Source organism: Balaenoptera acutorostrata, chromosome 2, assembly GCF_949987535.1.
Source record: "Balaenoptera acutorostrata chromosome 2, mBalAcu1.1, whole genome shotgun sequence".
Classification (NCBI taxonomy): domain Eukaryota; kingdom Metazoa; phylum Chordata; class Mammalia; order Artiodactyla; family Balaenopteridae; genus Balaenoptera; species Balaenoptera acutorostrata.
This window is the reverse complement of record NC_080065.1, coordinates 98,889,916-98,912,914: the sequence shown is the minus strand read 5'-3', so window position 1 is coordinate 98,912,914 and position 22,999 is coordinate 98,889,916. Positions and strand designations below refer to the sequence as shown.

The 22,999-nt window shown below is 34.1% G+C and overlaps 1 protein-coding gene across 5 annotated transcripts in view; it reads right to left on the bottom strand.

Annotated features, from left to right (window-relative positions):
• Positions 1 to 22,999, bottom strand: part of AP3S1 (adaptor related protein complex 3 subunit sigma 1) — a 68,748-nt gene that overhangs the window by 22,559 nt on the left and 23,190 nt on the right. For 4 of the 5 annotated variants that reach the window (XR_451940.3, XM_007192123.2, XM_028169019.2 and 1 more), the window contains exons 2-4: positions 21,702 to 21,793; positions 18,465 to 18,576; positions 2,411 to 2,482 (exon numbers count right to left, since the gene is read on the bottom strand). Coding sequence is in view for 4 of the 5 variants with exons in the window: in XM_007192123.2 (XP_007192185.1) it covers positions 2,411 to 2,482; positions 18,465 to 18,576; positions 21,702 to 21,793 (276 nt within the window). In the remaining variant the exon portion in view is untranslated. The remainder of the gene's footprint in view (positions 1 to 2,410; positions 2,483 to 18,464; positions 18,577 to 21,701; positions 21,794 to 22,999) is intronic. The other variant, XM_028169018.2, reaches the window with a different exon arrangement.

Genomic DNA, 22,999 nt, shown 5'->3' with positions numbered 1-22,999 from the left:
TACAACTTCCTCCTTCCCTCTATCCAAGTGTAGTATAACAGCACACAGAGGATTGTGTACAAAACTCTGTATTTGCCCCTAGGAAGAAATGAGTTGAGCTATTTAGGAGATCTCTGACTGTTGGAAGGTCCAGGGCTGCTTGAAAGTTGAAAACAAGCCTACTTTCATAGAAGGACTGAAAACAAGACTAGTATTGTTTTAGACAGAGAGTACAGGGACAGGAAATGTCTATTTTACTGGTCTTTAACTCTTGTTATACTGAAGCTTTTTTCTCATTGCATTGAAAAAAAATTAAAACAAGAGCTTAGGCCAGCTAATTTTGGCAGGTTTCAAAACAGTGATGCACTGTTGTGTGAAATGAACAGGCTATACAGACTACATATGTGATCCTATTTTTGATTTTTTTAAAGACATATTTGTTTCAGTACTCATTTGTACAAAAACGTCTAGAAATACACATACTCTAAAATGTTAACACTAGTGTTAATTAAAAAAAGGAGGTGATTAGACTGAGGCGGTTCTAATACATTAGCAGTCTACATAAGCAAAGCACAACCTCAGCCTAAAATGCCTCAAGGTTAAGAAATCAAAACCTAAGAACAACCAATCACAAACAGCCAACTTGGCTTTCCCAAATAATACAGGTGCTTAAGAAATAGCCAATCAGATAATTCCCTTGCTTTGCTTCTGCCTCTTCTCTATAAACGTCTTTCCCCTAGCTCCTGTCGGTGGAGTGTTCCTAACCACTTGCGGTTTGGTGCTGACCAATTTGAATCAATTTTTACTCAAATAAACTCTTAAAATTTTTAGTGTGCCTCAGTTTATCTTTTAATACTAGGCAATCTCTGAAATTGAGATAGTGTCTATTTATTCTCCTCTTATTTATATTTTCTGACTTTTCTAAAATGAACATATATTAACGTAAAATAGAAGTTTTAAAAACACTGTGTATCATGTATGGAAGTTGTATATATGTAGAGCTTAATTTTCCTATTAAGGAAAACTTCTATTCTCTGCTACAAATGTGACAACTTTACTCTTGCTACAATATTTTACAATAGAATCTTCAATTTTCTCAAAAAATTGCTAGATGCAACATATAAGCTAGTGATCTTTGAGCAGTCATTTTAAAAATAGAATTTTAAACATTTTAACCATGTACCAAAACATACTTTAGAATATTGTGAACCTTAATGCCTAAAAATAACAGGAGTCTTTGTAAGTGCGAATAGCGTAAGACAGATAATAGAGAAAAGCAGTAGAAAACTAAAATAATTCTCTTAAAAATATCAAGTTTAAGTTCTATATCCAAAATGAGTCAATATATGAAATTAAGTCATTTAGTAAATGAGAAATATGATCTAAAGGACCAGCTAATAGTAAATGTATTCTTTTGATGTTCACAAATAATATAATGCATTCCTTGTGCTGTATCTTGATTGTGGTAATGGTTACATAACTAAATGCACTTGCCAAAACTTAGTAAAATGTATGCTTAAAGCTGTTGAATTTTCATGTGTGTAAATTACACTTCAATAAAGCTGATTTTTAAAAATCACAATTTTTTGCTAAAATTTTCAGATTATTTCCAGACAATTGTATTCAATGGCTTAACCATTCAAAACAGTCTGTTACATTATATGAACTTATAGAGAAAAAAAAAATCTATATATAGTAAAAGTGGAATCTCTTCCTCGTAAATTTCCTGTCCCCAATACCCAGTAATACTGGCTAGAGAATTTCAGTCATTCTTCCTTTCTCTCACCTCCTTTCAATAGGCCATCAGGTCCTATCAATTATATACTTTTCTTTCATCCCTACTCTACTGCCTTAGTTCATTTCTTTCTGGACTACTGCAATAGACTTCTAATCGATTTCCTTGACTTTAATCTCCCACCTACCAATCCAACATCCTTAACACAGAAAAAAGTTATCTTGCCCCCCCCAAAAAATGAACAAATAAAGCAACAATAATGTTAACAGAAACTTGTTTTAAAAAAGTAAATTGCTTCAGAATGAAGCCCAAAATCCATGTCACTAAAGGTACTTTAAGGCCTCATGATCAATATCAATCCTCCCCTCACAAAAAAGCATGTATTTTATATCTCTGCCTGCAGAGTCATCCTTTCCTTTTCTGTCTGTGAAATATCTACTAATCCCTAAAAAAATCCAGTTTAAATATAATTTTCTCCATTCCCATTGTCCTCCTCTAGATGTGAATTCCTCTAGGCAAGGGTCTGAACCTTCTTCACTAAGCACAGTGCCTGGCTCACAGTAAATATACTGATGAATTGAATAAAGGAATAAAAACAGTACTATTCACTAAATCTATTTTTACTTTGACAAATACAAATTAACATTTTTTTCTAAGAAAAAAAGCTTAGAAAATTTGATAATGTAGAAACTGTACCTTGTCTACATGGAAAATTAAATCCAGTTCACAGACGTTTTCAAAACACTTGTCTAATGTTTCCACAAATACCTAAAGAAAAGAAAAAAGGTTAAAAGCTTTTGAGAACTGAATAAGTTCATTCAAATCTATTACCTATAAGGCAGACAATTCTTAATTGTGAATTAAAACTTCTAACTCTATTATCACATTTCTCTTTTTTAAATTAAAAACTGTATTAAGTGCAAAAGGAATAATTATAGCCTGTACATCTATTTTTCAATACATTAATAAACGAAATACAATAAACAAAATAAACTTCACTGAAAATTACTAAGACCTAAAAATTGTTAGCACCATTACTTACAAAAATACTGAAAAATACTCAAATCAGGCTCCCTATCTTCATATGAGGAAAAAAGAAAGATTGTCATAAGTATCTATCAAGCTAGATGGGCACAGTCCAAATCTCAACCACATCTAATATAACCAATAATTTTTAATTAGCAAATCAGTATAAAAGATCACTAAAAATTAAACTTATGGAAAGAGCACAGACTTTGGAATCAGACTTACCTGGACTCAAACTCTGGCTCAAATACCTTGTACGACCTTGTGTGGGAAAGGGTTAACTCAGTAAGCCTGGGTTGTTCAACCCCTATACGTTCCCCAAAATGGTCTGTTTTCAGACTAGCCTTTGGCTAGTTCCTGGGAACTGAGCTCTGAACCCTTGGAAAGTTCTGTCTGATAAGAGTGTTTCTGCATGCTTGAGGCCCTGGGCCACACTGTACCAGTGTGAGCAGACAGTTTATGCTAACAGTGTGATTTACAATGAACATATTTTTTCTCTGAGGTTCTGGAGCTTATGTAACCAAGGTCAGTCATGGAGGTGTCACATGCCTATGTGACTGACCCCCAATAAAAATCCTGGAAACCCAGGTTAGGGTGAGTTGCCTAGTTTGGAACACTTTGCACATGTCATCACATATCACTTCTGGGGGAATTAAGCACATCTTGTGTGACTCCAGTAGAAAGGAACAACATCTGGAAGCTTGCACCTGGTTTCCTCCATACTTCCCTTCATGTGGCTTTGATGGTTTTACTCTGTATACTTTCACTGTAAAACCCTAACCATAAACATAGCAACTTCTGAGTCCTGTGATTCCTAGCAAATCACTGAGATGGTCTTGGGGACCTCTGATACAAACTTTCAAAAATTAATTTCTTAAATTCCACTTTGCATAGTTGTCACTATTCTATCACTATTTCTGTATCCACTACCCTTCTCAGTGGTAATTTAGATAGAATGACCATAAGTTTATCATCCGAATTGGGGGGTATTAAGAGTAAAAGAGAGCATCTATTAATTATTATATTATAATAACAGTATGCAATGTTATTGTACTATAATAATAACCTGGAACAACAGATGTAAACCAGGACTGTTCCAAGCAAACTGAAATGTATGGTCACTATATTCATAGGTGATCCTATCGGACAGAGTAAAATCTAAACAACAGGCTTCTTGCTATAACTACTCCAATCTGAGGCTAATTTACACAGATCCACAATCCAAGGCTCCTTCCTGGCATCAATGTAGATGAATAAGACAGGTGAAACAATGTATTTAACTATATGACCATGATCAACATTGTCTTAGACCAAGGGTTGGCAAACTTTCTCTGCAAAGGGCTAGAGAGTAAAGATTTTAATTTTAGGCTTTGTGGGCCATACAGTATAGCACAAAAGCAGCCACAGACAATACATAAACAAATGAGCATGGCTCTATTCCAATAAAACTTTATTTACAAAAACAGGTAGCAGGCTGCATTTGACCTGCAGGATGTAATTTGTTGATCCTTGACTTAGATCAGGAGAAATAAAAGATCAGTAGTAACCAAGAATATACAGTTTTACAAATAGTTTCATTTATGAGAAGGCAAGTTATTAAGATGACCAAGTGTGGGGCATACAAAGGTCATCCTCAAGTGAGTGCCTAGTTTATTTCAATTGTGTGGTAAGTAGAAAATAAATATTGTTGAGTATCTATCCAAACTCCCAACTTCATCTATTTCTCCTCAAGGTCTTGGTGACATGGTCCGTGAAATGACTTTATTCATTCTATTTCTAATTCTGACTCACTTTTCTTCTTCTTATAACACATTCTTGTTATGAGGATAGAATGGGATAATGCTGCTTGAACAAAGAATAAGCATTTAACAAATACTGACTTCTTGAGGAGTCAAAAAGAGAAAATTTTCCCATTGAGAAAGATGAATTTATTTTTGAAACAGTATCTCTAACATGCAAGTGGTCTGAATACATTTATAAACTCATAGTTAAATAAGTTACAGGAAATAAAACCATTTAAGTTCTGTCCTTCAGTAAATTTTTACTGAAGTATAACATATGTACAGAAAAGTACACAACACTGTTCGTAGGAATGTAAATTGGCACAGCCACTGTGTAAAACAGTATGGAGGTTCCTCAAAAAACTAAAAACAGAACTACCATATCATCCAGCAATTCCACTCCTGGGTATATAGCTGAAGAAAACAAAAACACTAACTTGAAAAGATGCATGTACCCCAATGTTCATAGCAGCATTATTTACAACTGCCAAGATATGCAAGCAACCTCAGTGTCCATCAACAGATGAATGGATAAAGGCGTGGTATACACACACACACACACACACACACACACACACATAGGAATACTACTCAACCATGAAAAAGAATGAAATTTTGCCAGTTCCAACAACATGGAGGGTATTATTCATAGAGAAATAAGTCATAGAGAAAGACAAATACTGTCTGTTATCACCTTCATGTGGAATCTAAAAAATAAAACAAACGAATGAATATAACAAAACAGAAACAGACTCACAGATATAGATAACAAACTAGTGGTTACCAGTGGGAAGAGGGAAGGGGGAGGGGAAAGATAGGAGTAGGGGATTAAGAGGTACAAACAACTATGTATAAAATTAATAAGCTACAAGGATATATTATACAGCACAGGGAATATAGCCAATATTTTACAATAGCCAATATTTTATAATAACTTTAAATGGAGTATAGTCTATAAAAATTGTGAATCACTATGTTGTACACCTGAAACCAATGTAATACTGTAAGCCAACTATACCTCAATAATAAAAAAAAGTATACAAGTCATAACAATGTACAACCTGATGAATTTTCACAAAGTAAGTATACCTGTATAACCAGCACTTAATATTCAGGTGTTAGACTATTACCAGCACTGTAAAAGCCCGCTCATACTCCATTAGGCAACTATCAACATCAAGGGTAACTATCCTGATTTCTAACATTAAAGATATATTTTGCCTATTTCTGAACTACTATTGACCCTTGAACAATCTGGGCTTGAGCTGTGTGGGTCCAATGCTGCGCGCATGCTTAGAAACAAGTCTTTTTCAATAAATATAGTACTATACTACCCATGGTTGGCTGAATCTAGGGATGTGGAACCCACAGATACAGAACGCCAACTGTAAGGGACTTGAGCATCCATGGATTCTGGTCATAGCAGGTCCTGTAATCAATCCCCAGCAGATACCAAGGGACAACCGTGTATTTAAATGGAATCATACAGTATGGAAACATATGAGTGGCTTCTTCTATTCATTGATTTGTTTGTGAGATTCATTTATTTTTTTACATAATATTAATATAACAGTTCATTCATTCTTGTTGTTATACAGTGTGCTGTTGCAGAAATATACCACAATGTATTTATCTATTCCACAGTTGACAGAAATTCGGGTCCGGCATGGGGCCATTACAATTAGTACTGATACTAATTCTCATATAAGTCTTTTAGTGAACATACATACACATATCTACTGAATGTATACCTAGAGTAGAATCACTGGGCCATGGAGCAGATAGGTTTTCAAAGTGATTTTCAATAGATTTTCAAAGCAATTATAAAAATTTACAATCCAGGGACTTCCTTGGCAGTCCAGTGGTTAAGACTCCATGCTTCCAATGCAGGGGGTGCAGGTTTGATCCCTCTCAGGGAACTAAGATCCCGCAAGCCGCGTGGTGCAGCCATTAAAAAAAAAAAAATTTACAATCCAAATCATAGTATATGGGAGTTCCCATAGTGCCACATCCTTGTCAGCCCTGTATGTTGTCAATCTTTTTTTTTTTTTTTTTTAATTTATTTTTGGTTGTGTTGGGTCTTCGTTTCTGTGCGAGGGCTTTCTCTAGTTGCGGCAAGTGGGGGTCACTCTTCATCGCGGTGCGCGGGCCTCTCACTATCGTGGCCTCTCTTGTTGCGGAGCACAGGCTCCAGACGCGCAGGCTCAGTAGTTGTGGCTCACGGGCTTAGTTGCTCCGTGGCATGTGGGATCTTCCCAGACCAGGGCTCGAACCCGTGTCCCCTGCATTAGCAGGCAGATTCTCAACCACTGCGCCACCAGGGAAGCCCTGTTGTCAATCTTTTAATGTTAGTCATTCTTACGGGTGTATGGTGGTCTGTCATTGTGATATTCATTTGTATTTCCCTGAAGCCTAAAGAAACTGACCACCATTTCATATTTATCATTTTGATATCCTTTTTCATGATGTCTATTCAAGACTTCTGCTCATTTTTCTGTTCAAGACTTCTGCTCATTACCTGTCATTTTCTTATGGATGTATAGAAATTCTTTACATAGTCTAGATACAGTCCTGTCATACACACATATTACAGATATCTTTTCCTACTCTGACTTGCCTTTTCATTCTCCTAATAATGTTCTCGGAAGAACAGAAACTTTAACTTTTAATATAGTCCAACTTATCAGCTTTTTTCCTTTATGGTTAATCTTTTTTTTGGTCCAATTTAAGAAATTTTTGCCTACAGCAAGGTCAGGAAGATATTCTCCCAGAAGAAAACAAAAGCTTCATGGTTTTATTTTTCATGTTTGGACCAAATCTATCTGGAATTAATTTTCGTATGTGGTGTGAGGTGGTCTTTCTTAATTTAAAATCATTATTAAACTTACTATTCAGAATAGTTTCCAGTATGGCTTAATTTTTTCATGTTTACTTTTTCCAGACCCACTGGTTTGATTACCCATATACTGTAGCCATTCTTTCTTAACCATCAGAAGATGACTATCTTGGTGAAAATGCTGTCTGAATAGTTTCCCTTCACTTATGTATTACTTATGAAGGATCAGCGGAACCCACTGAACGTAGACTATATTTGACAAAGAGAGAAAAAAATTTCTTGGTAGCATTGAATGTGCCACTGGTGAACTATAGTGTGCAAAAAATATGAGCTGTCTATAGAGGCAGTATAGCAAAGTAGCGAGGAAACCAGAAAGACCTGGCTTCAAATTCCTCCTTAACTACTACCTAGCTATGTGAGCCTAAGCGTCACTTAACTCCTCCAAATATCAGAACTATAAAATAGTTATACAACTATCTACTTTTCTGGATTATCTTAAAGATTTAGTTAAATAATTTAGATAAAGTGCTGAACACTGCCGAAAACACATCTACTAAACAAAAGCCAGTACTATTTATCTGGCTGTTCAAAACATATGATTACAAAATTAAAACAGAAAGAGAAAATTCTAATGCTGCTAATAAACACTGATATAAAAGCAAGGTAACTACATACTGTGGTTTCCAAGTTTTGGGGATTTGCTTACTAACTTAGAAAGAAAAAAGGTTGTCAATATTTAAAACAGAACAATACCAAGTATGAAAAATGTAAATACTTTTTAAAAAAGTGCCCTGCAGCAAAATATCATTACAACTACATGTTCTTAACTTAGGGAAAGAATTCTTAAGATTTAAGGCATTCAAATGCTAAGTTTGGTTGAAAACTTAAAAACCCACTTCAAAAAACTCTCCATTAATTTTCTTTTGAGTTAGCAAGAATTATTTAACGTAATTAGAATCTAGAGCCCCAAGGTAGATATACACTGCTGATTCGTTACATGGACAAGGTCAATACAAAACTAATAATCTACAAACTGAAGTTAAGAAATTAAGAAAAACAAATTAATGGGCCTTGGGGGTTCTAGCCAGGACAACCAAAAAATAATAAAATTGCTGTTGCATTATATTTCACAAAGAGAAAGATAAAAAGACTAAAAAACTAGAAGTAACATGGTACATGGCACCCTCTTGTGTTTCATTTTTAAATGATAAAAGTTTAAAGTCAATTTCAATATAACTGTTATCTACTAAGTAGCTACTCATTAATCTCTGGCCTTGGGAATTCAAAGGCTGGTGGAAGAAAAATTACTTTTAATTTACTAAGAATAATATTTTAAGTTTTCCTTCATTTTAATAATTATATAGTTTTCCAAAAATAAATATAAAAGATAGAGATATTCAGAAAAATGCCACATCCACATATAAACAGTCTCCCTTCCCTGTGCCCTTCTATCAACAAAACTTCCTTGTGTTTCCTTTATCTTTAATTACAAATCTATATGCCTGGATCACAAAGGGTAACAGGAATCTATTCCAAAGCAGCTTAGTACTTAAGAGTACTTAGTACTCTACTAAAATTCCAGCCTAGCCTCTGACTATGAAATCTAGGGCAAGTTATTTAATTCTAAGCCTCATTTGGGCATAATAATAGTGCCTATGCCACAGAGTTGTTTTACTGATTAAATAATAAATATAAATGGCTTAGAACAGTATCTCACCAAAAAAAGTACTCAATATATTTTAGCTAGTATTATAATACTATACACAGATGCAAAAATAAAAATGTGCACTAGATAAAATAAATGCCACAAAAATATCCTTAAGCAATATCACTTATTTGGCAGACTCTCCTTTAGAGTTTCTAGGTTAAAAAAAGAAATTTTTTTTCTGTTTGGGGAATCCTGTTAAATTTCAGGAGGAATTGCTCTTACTGTTTCTAATCTATAATATTAAATAAAATATGTAAATGTTAAACTGACATGTTATAAGACAGGAAAAGTCTTAAGCCCAAGAATAGAAGGCATAAATTTAAGAATATGCCAAGAGATCTAAAAAAATTTTTTTTCAGTCAGCAGCAAGATGTTCTAGAGAGATACTGGCTTAGCTCAAGTAAGGAATCAAAAAATACCACTAAAAATGTACCAAGAAAGCTAGGGAACACAGACTGAACTTAAAATCAGATTAATTAGCTTTGAAGAACAACTATGAATACAGCACTGTTGCATATAATATTCAGAATCTTTAATGTATGGTGTTTAAGGTGTGTAAGTAGCACTCGGGCTAGCCTATGACTGGATTCTGAACCGGATTTCCACTAAACCTGACCTAGACACTAATGTGCCAGTGATGACGGATATTTTTCTAACAGTAAAAATAGAGACATTTATTGTGCATTTACTAGGTACCAGTTAATTTAGACATATTAAACTCTTGACTTCAATATGGAAAAATTAAGAGTTGACGAAAGGACTGTCTTCTATATTGATGTCATAATGATTCTTTAAGAGTTCTTAAAGAACTCAATGATTCATATTGTGTGATTTATTTCTTTCTATTTTTTTAAATAAAAATTTTTAAAAAATTTTAAAGCTAACAATGATAACAGCACTTATTGAGTATATACTATTATGGCACTGCTATTGTTCCAAGTGCTTTCAATAGATTATTTTATTTAATCCTTCACAGTAATCCCATAAGGCAGGTACTTTTTATCAACCATCTGCAGAAGAGTAATTTAAAGTACAAAGTTAACTAACTACTAGCAAAGTTAGGTAGGAGAGTCCTCACTAAAATTCAGAAAGTCTCATGGCAGAACCCACACTCTTATTCACTAGACATACTCCCTCCAACAACAACAAAAATCATCTTTTATTTTTAATGTAGTAAGAAGTGATTATTTAGAAAATTTAGAAAATACATAAAAGTGTAAAGCAAAACTTTTAACTGTCCATACTTTTATCACCCAAATTAACAACAGTATTGTGCAAAGCAGACTTCTTATACTATAGGAAATTTAATTACATTGTAGTCTCTCCATTAAAGTGACTTAATATGATTTGTATGTTGGATTTAGACACCTAAGGAAGAAGTAGGGTTTTGAATTTGTAAGGCTAACATATCAAATATTAATTTAGAATATGAAAGTAGCCTCTGAATTATTTCTTTTGGTGCACAGAAGCTACTCCAAGAACATTTAAAAAACTCATAGTGACATCAATTGTTAGAACTCCATTTAAACTTCCAAGCAAAAGTTGATTTTTTTAATGGTATTTGGCCTTGAAAGATATTCTCTTGTGTATAATTGAATATGGTACAATTGGTATCTTGAACAGACTTAAAACAAAATAAAATGAAAAAAAATCTTAGCTTTTCCTTACAGAATATCAACTAATAAGTATAGAAATCATGATGGAAAAATCACTATTTGGCAAACACCACAATAATTCTTTCAGGCAGGAATCATCAACAGATGCTAAAACTAATGACCAAATTATGATTAGAAAAAGGATATTTATATACTCAAAATTATTACCCATATGATACTTCTAAGCACAAAGGGAAAATGGAAGTTTAAGTAGGTAAACCTGGCAGGCACCTCATTAACCAAGGAATCAGAATAAATATCACAAGTAATGGGGCAAAATGACATCATGTATCTCCTGAATATGATGCACTGAGAAGGACATAACATCACTTGTGATATTTGAAAATACATAATCCGAATTTAATCATTAAGAAACATCAAATCCAAACTGAGGAATACTCTACAAAATAACTGGCTAGTACTCTTCAAAGGATCAAGGTAAGAAAGACACGAATGGAAGACAGATGAAGAACTATAACAGAGTAAAGGAGACGTAGGAGACAAGAAAACTAACACTATATGTAACCTGAATTGAACTCTAAACAAGAAAAATTACATTAATGGGACAACTGGCAAATTTTAAATAAGATCTGCAGATTAGATAATAGTATTCTATCAATGTAAATTTCCTGATTTTAATTACCTACTTGAGGTTATGGAAGATGTTAAATTTGAGGAATCTGGATGAAGATACGGTATGCAAAAATTCTTTGCATTATATTTGCCACTTTTCTAAGTCTGAAATAATTTCAACATGAAAAGTTTTTTTTTAATTTTTAAAGAAAAAAATTTTTGAAAAACCAAGCTAAAAAGGAACTCTTCTCCTCTATATCCAATCCCTCCCTGAAACCTACTATTCTACACTGAGAAATAAGGAATTCACCATAAACCAAAAAAAAATACCAACATAACCTGAGTTTTTCACTCTCTCAAACCTACTTTGAAGGGGAAAAAAATAAATTTTAAGTTACTTCTAGCTCCAAAATTCTGACTTTAAGTACTTGAGTTCCGAAATACTTTCTTCACCACTATAAAGTAAGTAATAACAATGTGTCTAATATCTTCTAGGCCCTGTGCTGACTGCTTTATATACATTAGCTCCAATTCTTATAACAATGCTGGCAAGGTAGGTATGAATATCAACATTTACAGACAAGAAAATTGGGGATGAATAAGACTAAGTAATTTGCTCAAAGATATAGAACTGTTAGATGACACAGCCAATATTTAAACCCATACCATCTAACTCCAAACACAATAATGCTTCCCAAGAGGACTGCTGAGAGGTCAACAAAACATGTAAATTAGAATGGTAACTATCATCAAATTGTTACCTGGGTTTATCATTAAGAAGAAGCAATGTAAATAACTGAAAAGTGAATTATTACATTTCCAATGATTGTAAATCAGACTTTTCAACAATGAAAATAAGATAGGAAAAGGATTTTAAGAATGCTGAATCGGGCTTCCCTGGTGGCGCAGTGGTTAAGAATCCGCCTGCCAATGCAGGGGACATGGGTTCTAGCCCTGATCCGGGAAAATCCCATATGCTGCGAAGCAACTAAGCCTGTGTGCCACAACTACTGAGCCTGTGCTCTAGAGCCCAAGAGCCACAACTACTGAGCCCGTGTGCCACAACTACTGAAGCCTGCATGCCTAGAGCTCGTGCTCCACAAGAGAAGCCACCGCAATGAGAAGCCCACGCACCGCAACGAAGAGTAGCCCCTGCTAGCCGCAAGTAGAGGAAGCCCATACGCAGCAATGAAGACCCAATACAGCCAAAAATAAATAAATTAAATAAATAAATTAAAAAAAAAAAAGAATGCTGAATCACTCTAACAGTGTCCGATACAAATTGTTTATAGAACTATTTTTTGGTTTCCTACATATGTAAGAAACAAATCTTATTAAAAACAGAAGTTTTTAATACTCTGGTAACACAGTATGGTGTAGTAAACACCATAGAATTTTCCTAAAATGATCCTGGGCATTCACTCTGGATTGCCTGGAAAATAAACAAATTGGGCCAGGGCTCGCTCTTTCTCCAGCAGGAGGAACTGCACCAGAACTCATCTCTCCATGGGACCAGGGGTTTATCCCACTCAGTCCTCCAATAGGTGAGCTGCAACTTCCCACAGTCCTCAAGAGCTGGTCAGTGAGTTTTCCCAGGCAACTCTTAAAGACACGTGGCACCTAAACGTGTGTAGCTCAAAGCTTAAGTAATGTATATGCCACCCCACTGACAAGGATGCTTTCAATGAGACTACCCTTGTAATAAAAGAGAACAATGATGTGGAGTGGGAGGGGTGAGGCCGCTATTGGCAAATTATTCTATGTTTAGTAGTATCTACATCCGCGCAGCTTCCTATGAGATAGTGGGAAGATCAGGGGATCTTTCTTAAGTATTCTTGGCTTACAAGTTTCCTCAATTAAACCTATTCTTATCACGTAATTCTATCCAATGCAGAATTCCTTCAAAGCCATCAAAGAACGTATAGGATAAAAAGATTCACAAATTCTTGTAAAAATGAAAAAGAAAAAGAAAAGGACTTCTTTACCCAATTCAGTTTGGAATATATAATGAAATATATATATAATGAAATATATATATAATATATAATGAAATTATATGCCTTCCTTATAAAATATATGCTTTAACGATAATGTTAGCTAAAAACCACTGACAACTTCAGGTCAGTCATTTAGCGACAGGCTTCACATACACTATCTTTTTTTAATGCTTTCACATGTTCTATGAGTTGGTATTATTATTATTATTACCTCCACTTTGCAGATGAGCAAAATCAGGGTCAAAGAGGTTAAATAACTTGCCCAAAGTTATATAGCCAGTACAGAGAAGGGCCTGAATGGTTTTAACCACTACTACTTTGCTTTAATTCACTGATATTTCTAACAACTCATGAGGTCTATAGGCAGCATACTGAAACAGGCATACTTTACAGGTGAAAAATGCAAGGTCTATTAACATTAAATGACTCGCTCAATATCATACTAAATTAACACTAATAGCAATAAGTAAAATAACTTCACAAAACTCAGTCTAACACTCAGTACTGTAGTACTGACAAATGCTATATACATAACAGCTCTAATTTATATACATATTCTAACACCATGGTCAAAACATATCTTTCTAAACCTAAAGATAAGTTTAGTTGTTAGTCCTCAATTTTTTCCTAACTATAACTGAACAAGGCTGATGCTGATATAATTGCTACATGTGATACAGAAAACTGTTACACAATTTGGAATTATCCAGTATTTTATGCCCCCATATCAGCGTGGCAACTAAATTAATTGAGGACAATATGACTGCTTATAAATAACTCAAACAACCAACATTAATATTTAATTAACTTCTATTCTCACTCTGTAAATATTTTAACACTTCCAATGACAACATGCTATAACAGAAAGGACTTCAAAAAAGGCTAGCCATCAACTCTGAAACTAGCTTATATTGTAATCAATATCACATTAAAATAGTACACACCAGAAACAAAAAAAGATCACCTTTTTTTCCCCAACTAACAAAGAATTAAAAGAAAACAAAACAGAAGCTGATTATTCAACTTGGTGATATACTAGTATAATTCCCACATGGAATTTACTAAGAATTCCTTCTCTCAGATTTTATATAAGGTAAAAAGTCAAATCTGGGACAATACATACATACCTTAGAAACACAAAACCTTTGCATAAAAATATAAGCTTCTAATGATCATTTGAATTATATCATTTTTAATGTTCAAAAAACCAAAATGATAAAATTCAAAAATTCAAAAAAATTTTTTAGAAGTTTTAATTCTGGATGATAGGAATATAGGTATTTATTGTTTTATCCTTTGTGTTTTTCTGTATTTTAAACAGTTCTAGAAATGTAAATAAAAGTAAAACACAAACATTCAAAAAAAACCAAGTGAAACTATGTTTAGTCATCACATGTTGATGTTTACTAAGTTTTCCTGACCCATTCCCTAAAGAAAATACAAAACCAAGAGGCTTTGGTCTAAACTCTCTTGATTTATAATTTTCCACTTTTATTATATTTCTCAAAACTAGAGGATGGACAAAGCAAGAAAATCAGTTCTAAATAAACTCTGAATAGCTGTTTCATGCAACAGAAGCAGAAACAATAAGCTACTCCCTTCCATCTTTGTTCACTCAACCAATGTTTTTAAAGTGCCTGACTTACGCATGCTCAGCACTCCCTCTTAAGTATTTAATGATCTGTAATAACCACAGGGGAAAGACAGCAACTACAGAACTTCCAGCATGTTCAAGGTAGTGACAGAATTCATCCCTGTAAGGTAAATTACAGAAAGTTTCTTTTTTTGTGACATGATAGATCAACATGTAATAACTTAATAGGATCTTCTTATAAAAACAGCTCAAGCCTACGTTAGAAACGGGACAATAAGACAATCCTCCTGAAATTCTTTTTTCTGTATCTTATTTAATATCAAGACAAATTACCAACATTTCAAATAATAATGGCTAAAAACTTTTTCCAAAACACATGACATAGTTTCCATTTTCCACAAATACATGATAGAATTTACTTCAGATATGATGTAGGATATTTGTTTTTGACAACTCCCCATATAATTCCCTTTTAAGATGTAACAACCATGCCATCGTAACCATTAAGGCCAGCAACAGCATCAAAATAATAATCGATGAGGGAAGAACAATCTAGGTAGAAAGATCAGCAAGTACAAAGGCTCTGAGGTAAAAGCACGCTGGTATATCTGAGGAACAAGGAGGACAGTGCCGATGGAGCAAAGGGGAAAAGAGTAGAAAATGAAGTAAGATAAGTAGTAGGGTTCGGCAAGGGGAGTCAGATCATGTGAGGCCTCATGGGTCATTTATAAGGAATTTGGCTTTTACTCTTAGTGAGAAGGGAAGCCACTGAAGAACTCAAAATGGAAAAGTGTAAAATGTAACATATTTGAATAGTATCACTCTGGCTGTTTTACTGAGAAAACACAAAAAGGAAAGGACAGTGGAAGCAGAAAGACCAGTCAGAAAACTACTGACATAGTCCAGGCAAGAGCTGATGGTGGCGTGGACCCATGTGGAGGCAGTGCAGAGAGCAGTAAGTGGATTCTGCATAATCAACAGGATTTGCCAAAGAAGAAGACGTAAGGGAGATCAAGAAACTAAAATGAAGCAACTAAAGTAGTAGGATGCAAACCAGGTATCCCAGAAGCCAAGTGAAGAAGATATTTCATGAAGAAGAGAGTAATAAACAATCTTAATCAAATAAAGGAGGACTGATGAGAACCTTTGGATTCAGCAACAGTAGAGCTGAAAAACCTGATTAGAATGTGTTTAAGCAAGAATGGGAGAAGAAAAATTTGAGACACTGCATACAGAAAATGTTTTTAAAGTGTTTTGCTATAAAGAGAGGGAAAGAAATGAGGCAGTGGCTGGAGAAGGAAGTAGGGACAGAATTTTTTTTTTAAAGATGGAAGAACATATTAACATATTATAGACTAGCGGGAATGATCTAGAAGAGAGGAAAAATGATACTGAAGAGGGAAAAAAGCTAGAGCAATGAGGAAGAAGTAAACTAGTATATAAGTGGGTGAGTTGGCCTTAGCTAGGAGCAAAGTTCATTCATCTCTTATAGAAGAGAGTACAAAGACACAGATACAGAGTCTGTAGAAGTTCCCTTCTGATTGCTTCTGATTGCCTAGTGAACTTGGAAGCTACACGTTAGAAGTGCTACAGGTTTGAGAGGGGAGGAGAATGTATCAGCAGTTGTCTAGGAGTGTGGGAGAGTGAAATGACCAGGGAAATGTAATGTGATTACTGGGTAGCATTAAGGAATCACTGAGGTCACAGATCATGAATTTAAAGTGAGGCCGGCATGTATGGTTATCTTTTTTTTCTCTAAGTATGTTCAGATGTGTGGATTCAGGCAAAGAGCTGAGTATATACAAGCCTATGATTATCATGACTGACCACGGAGTTTAAGCTGGGCAAGGAGAGTAAGACATCAGGAGGATCAGGAACAGTGAGAAGATAGATTTAAAAGAAGAGAAGGTTCCAAAGACACACTGAAAAGATATAAGGAACACAGAAAGAGAATACAGGATTCTGGATATAAACATGTCTATTATTCTAAAGCTGCCATTTATCTATTAATAAACATTGAACAGTTCAAAAATGTATAACTATACCTAGAAAACTGTCAATAAAAATTTTTATCCTCAAAAAAAACCAACAAAAAAAGGGACTGAAGGTCCCAATGGGCTCAAAGAACTGTTGGAGTAACAGTTATTGTGATAAGAAAAGATAAGAGATGGTAGCAGAGAGTGGAAACTGTGAAATTAAGATGATAGAGGGACTTAAGTCTGGATAAAGACATGGTCTAGAAATGAATAGTGAAGTGGGGTAACGGGCAAAATTCATTGGAGAAGAGGAATTCCAGTTTGAAGATACCAGTGTACTGAATGAACTATCCACATGAATGTTGAAATAACCAAGAATTATAACACAAGCAGTACTGGAGTGAATGTCAGTGAACTAAGAACTAAAATCTGTTAGGAGACAATTCTCCATGGGTGTTCCATTCCTGCACATCATGTGAACAGAGGTACTGACTGCCTTTATTGTGGATTATCTTTTCAAGCAAGCTTGTATAGCCAACAGCCCTGGAAAATAGATAGTGTTTCCCTCTAAAGCAAAGGGTAGGTTTAACTATACCTTGCTTGGAAGATATTCTCTTCCTCCAGGACATGGGCAGATATGCTTAGTGTCCATTATAAAAGATTCCAGTTCACTAAGCTTGGGCTTCCTCTCCTATAACTCAATCCACTGTGTGTGCAGGTCTTACCTGCACCTTATCAAGTCACACTTTAGCAACTGGGACTTGAATAACCAGTGTAAGCAAATGCTGTCACTTTGACTACTGCTTTGGCTGTCAAAATAAAGTCCTTTGTTTCTGGCCCCGAAATCTCCCATCTTCTGTCAGCATACATGAAACTGTGGTAGTTAACTTGTTAGCTTGCAGGTAGAGTAAAATCTCAGACCACTGAAAAGTTTTTGACAAAATCTCCAATGAATAGGGAGTGGGAATGAGAGATTACTGCAACCGGATTGGTAGAAGTAGGTATAGTTTGAGAACATGAGATAAAGTCTGGAGATGTTTTAGAAGAGAAAAATGTCTGGAAAATGTAATGAGAAGCAAAGAGAACACCCTCCAGACTCAATGGTATGAAGAAAGCAAAAGAGAAAACTGCTACTACTTGAGAAGGTGGCAGGTAGTGTCATCAGGGAAGCCAGATTTAACCTACAGCAAAAAGGTGAAGATAATATTAACAGAAGAGGTTGAAGATAAGAAGAAATTTGCTGATGACTGACCTTGAGTTCCGGGGCCATTATGAAAGATTTTCAGGAGATAGAAAGGGGTGGGTTTGGGGGTTAGACCTGGATACATATAGTAAAAGACCCATGAGCGTTGGGGTCCTTGTGGTGACTTACATGAACAGGAAAAAAGGGCATGAGGAAATTAGTTGCAGTTAGTCTTAATTAGATTACATGACTCTGTGCTTCTACATCCCTCATCCCTCTTTTATCCACCCAACATCTACTATGGAACACTTATTTCTTACCAAACAAAACATCATTTTAGAAAATTTAGAACACAGAAGTTTTAAAAAATTGAAATGCCAAAATTGTTGTTTAAGACAGTAAGAGGCAAGTGTTAACTTACTTGAATTAGATCTAAAATGCCAAGTTCACTTTCTGAAGAATCCACACAGAAGACAAAATATAATGTTGCATAATGTCTATAAATCAGTTTGTTGTCAGATCCTCCAATTAATCTAAATGACAAAACAAAACAATTGGAATGTTATAGCTACAAAATGAAAAACATTTTCATTAGTTCAAGAAAACTGACAATTTGTTTAAAACCTTCTATAAAATGAAAGGTAACATTTAATGACATAGCATTCAAGTGAACTAGATGGTTGTTTTCTTCAGAGAAGTCAAGTAAAAGATGCCTATGCTTAATATTAGTTCATTCATTCATTCAATTATTTACTGAGTACTTACTATGTGCCAGGTACTGAGAGTGGGTAAGGAGCAATAAACAAACAAAGAAAATATTATCAGAGTGGAAGGGACTACTTAGAGAATCAAAAGAGGAAGATGCCACATTGATGGATTTGCTACTTCCTATTGGGTGTTAAAAGAGTTGATGTTTAGGCTGAGATCTAATGATAAGGAACCTGCCATGAAAAAATTTAGAGAAGCGCATTTCAGGCAAAGGTAAACTAATAAAAAGGCAATTTCATCAAGAACGAAGTATCTGTGTTCAAGAAAGAAAAAGAAGGCCTGCGATCAACGAAAGATTAGTAAGCGATTAGGTCAGAGAAGTAGGCAGAAATGAGATCATAGGGCATTTTTAAGTGCTTACTAGATTTAACTCCATAGGTCACAGTAAGTTACACAGCTTAACACTGATTATCAACTAGGGAAAAAAAATGACATTTCTTCTTAAGTGTTGGACAGATTTACCATCAAGATCTTCTCCAAAAACACATTTTGTTGTGGAATATAAGTGCAAGAAAACTGAGCTATGAGATACTCAATCCTTTTGCCAAATATTTTTATTTATGTTGACTGGAATTTCAGCATTTTAAAAATAATAATTCAGGGATCATTACAAACACCTCTTATTTTTCTAAATATAGTTTAACTCTTCCATAGTTAAGTTTACAACAATTCATTCACCTTCTCAAAAGACCCTTTAACACTAATGAAACATAAAAAAATCAAGGCTAAGTGTAATCAGAGCTAACTGAACATTCAAACAAGACAAAGGAAAATAACACCTATTTCTTTTATTTTTTTTTTTTGGCCGCGCTGGGCAGCATGCGGGATCTTAGTTCCTGATCAGGGATCAAACCCATGCCCCCTGCAGTGGAAGCATGGAGTCTTAACCACTGGACCGCCAGGGAAGTCCCTATTTGTCACTCAATAAAAGTAATACTAAATTCACAAGTTTTGTAGAAACAACTTCTCTAAGTATACATCATTATTTTTTATTACTTTATATCCTCTAATACCAAAAGCGAAAATGATCTTTGACAAGAATTAAAAACTCCTACTATCTAGAAAAGGTATGCAATTTAAAAATATGTACAAGCACTTTAAAGATTCTCTGAGTTGTATTTATATACTATCATTGCAACTGTTCCTTGAAAGGGACAAAAAGCACCAACAGCAGACTTTACTTCATCCTGAATCTGCAATTTAGTGATTATCTTAAATTTTTGCTTGAATCTGCTTTAAAAGAAGAACAAACTTTTGAAAACTGTTAAGTTTCAAAATGGCAATTAAAGTTATTAAAAGAAAACAAAATATTAATATAAGTACACTTTTTGTTATAATTTCATCTTTATACTATAGTACAATACTGATTCAAATTCTTGTATAGAATGCAATACACGATATAAAAGCTACAGAATCTTAGAAATCCTTAGTCCAAATATCTTATTTAACATAAGAGGAGAAAACTGAGGTACAAAGAATTTAAGTGACCTAACCAAGAAAACCAGCTTGTTAGTAACAAAACTAGGACTAAACCAGATGTGCAGCCTTGTCTCTGATGCAATATTTGCTTTCTACTTTTTGTAAGGTTGGAAAAGAATAATTACAAACTCAAGTCATACTTCCTAGTTCAAACAGTGCCCTGGTTAGACCAATCAATTTCTTGCACTGTGCTGGGTGATTAATTTCCTATGAGATTAGAAGATTAAGGAGCTGAGATAAAGGGAAACGATGGTAATGGCAAACACAACTCAACTACAGTTTAAGAGAGATAAGTAAAGTACAATTAAAATACAAAAACAGAAAGCAAGTACATCTGTCTCAACTATTAAATTGGAGGCCTCGAGTTAACAGCAAAATTTACAAACCATAGGTGTGTATCTGCAAATTTAAGAGCAGCATGACATAACCTTTTAAGAAATGCAAGTAAACTTTCTACATGATAAAAAGTAATTTATAGTCAGGTAAGAATGAATTCTCTATTATGAAAACTATTTTTCATAATATGCATCACACACCTTAAAAGTACAGAAAAGTGTAGGTTTCTCAGACTAATCTCTGATTATTCATAATGAGGTTCAGCTAAAGTTTAGTTTTTGAATTGTCACTGAGGAAATATCTTGTTAAGAAATTAAACACATAAACACGGGAAGGAACGTTTATGAAAATATTTGAGAACTAATTATTTTCATGAAACCCATTAAATTAAAACTATTTACAATAGTTGGCAAACTAATCATAAGCAATTTTTATTTATTCATTCTAAAAATAGAAAAGTCTTAGCTGAATTCAAATCTGTCTATCTAGACACACACATATATTTGAAAAGCAGACGTCAGAATTGATCATAATATAAAATAAAGGGTGCTATCTAAATTCTTATGAAAACAGGTCCATTCACCCTAAGGAGTACTCTGTAGTCATTAAAAAGAATGAGATTGCTTTAGATGGGTTTATACGCAGAGTTTTTCAAAATATAAGTGCAAACAAGCAACACGAAAACCAGGATACATGTGTGATCCCATAAGTAAAAAGTTTTAAGGTTATACTTTTATATGTTAGTGCAAAATTAATTTTCTAGAAGGATACACAAGAAACTGGGAAGAAGGACTAAAGCTGGAGGAGGAAGACTTGGTCTACATTTTATACTTCCATGTAATGTTTGAATTTTTGCCATATGAATATACTACCTTTATAAAAAATGCCTTCATAAATTTTTAAAAGAAAAAGATTAAATATCTTCAAAAAATTATTTAAGTTAGATTTATAGTTAACATAAATGGCAATTAATTCCCCTAATCCAATTAGGAAATTTTAAGATAAAACAATTAAACAGTATATATTTTACTCATATAGTCAAAGATTAGAAATGTCCATGAAATGCTTTACTTACAATCCTCCTTCTAGGAAATTACAAACATTTTCATCTCTCTTAGATACCAAATGGAATGTCTCCCTGATGATTTGCTGTTGTGTATCTTCACTCTGAGAAAGAATAATTCATATATGTTAGGATCTAATTTCTAGGTTTAACAGCATTATAAGAATTTAAAAAAGAAAAGGTAGTAGTATCTGTCTGGGAAATTCACCTAAGAGTGTAGTCCTTGGAGAACTAACCTATCATACCTTAAAAGAAACAAAACCCAACATTTTAAAATTAAAAACAAAACAAAAAATCAGCACTTTATAGTTTACCACTTCAATAAAACTTATTTCTCAGCTTCAAAAACCAACAAGAAAAATATCAGACACATGAATTATAGACACTAGTAAAAGGGACACTAGATATTAACTAGTCAAAGCCCGTTGTTTTACAAATGAGTAAACTGAAATAAAGAGATGAAGTTATAAACAATTCATGTACCTAATCTATATTTTAATGGAAGAAAGTACAGAAGTACAATTAAGTAAGTTTAACTAAATGCAAATTGAAGTAAGAGTCTATCCATCTTACTCATTTTTATATAAGCGCTGCCTAAAACCAAGAATTGATTCACTAGTATTTATTAAATTCACCAAGCAATTCATATCCCAGTAAAAAAGAGTCAGCTTCTCAAACACTGCAATAGAAAACTGGGCAAAATCATGAACAAGAATTTCACAGGAAAGAAAATATGATGGTCCATAAACAAAAAGATGCTAAACCTCATTAGTAATGAAATGAAACACAAGTTAAAGTAACAATGAGATAACTCCACATGTACCATATTAGCAAAAATGTAAAATTATGACACTATCAAATGTTGACAAAGATGTGGAGTCAAAGAAACTCATCCTACCAGTGGGAAGGTAAGTGGTATTACCACTTGGGCAAAAAGTTTTACAATCCAGCACTCCACTCCTAGGTACAATGATAACCCATATGAAACCATTACTTTTGAAGGTCAAAAACAATAGAAAATTGGCAAGTACATATACATAATAAATTCTTAACCTGTATACCAAGAAGCACATAGAAGAATGTTCATAAAAGCACCATAACAACAACAAAAAGCTAAAAACAACCCAAATGTTCACCAACCACATATAAATTATGGCACTCTTTTTTTTTTTAATTAATTAATTTATTTATTTTTGGCTGCATTGGATCTTCGTTGCTGCGCGCGGGCTTTCTCTAGTTGCGGCGAGCGTTGCGGTGCACAGACTTCTCATTGCGGTGGCTTCTCTTGTTGTGGAGCATGGGCTCTAGGC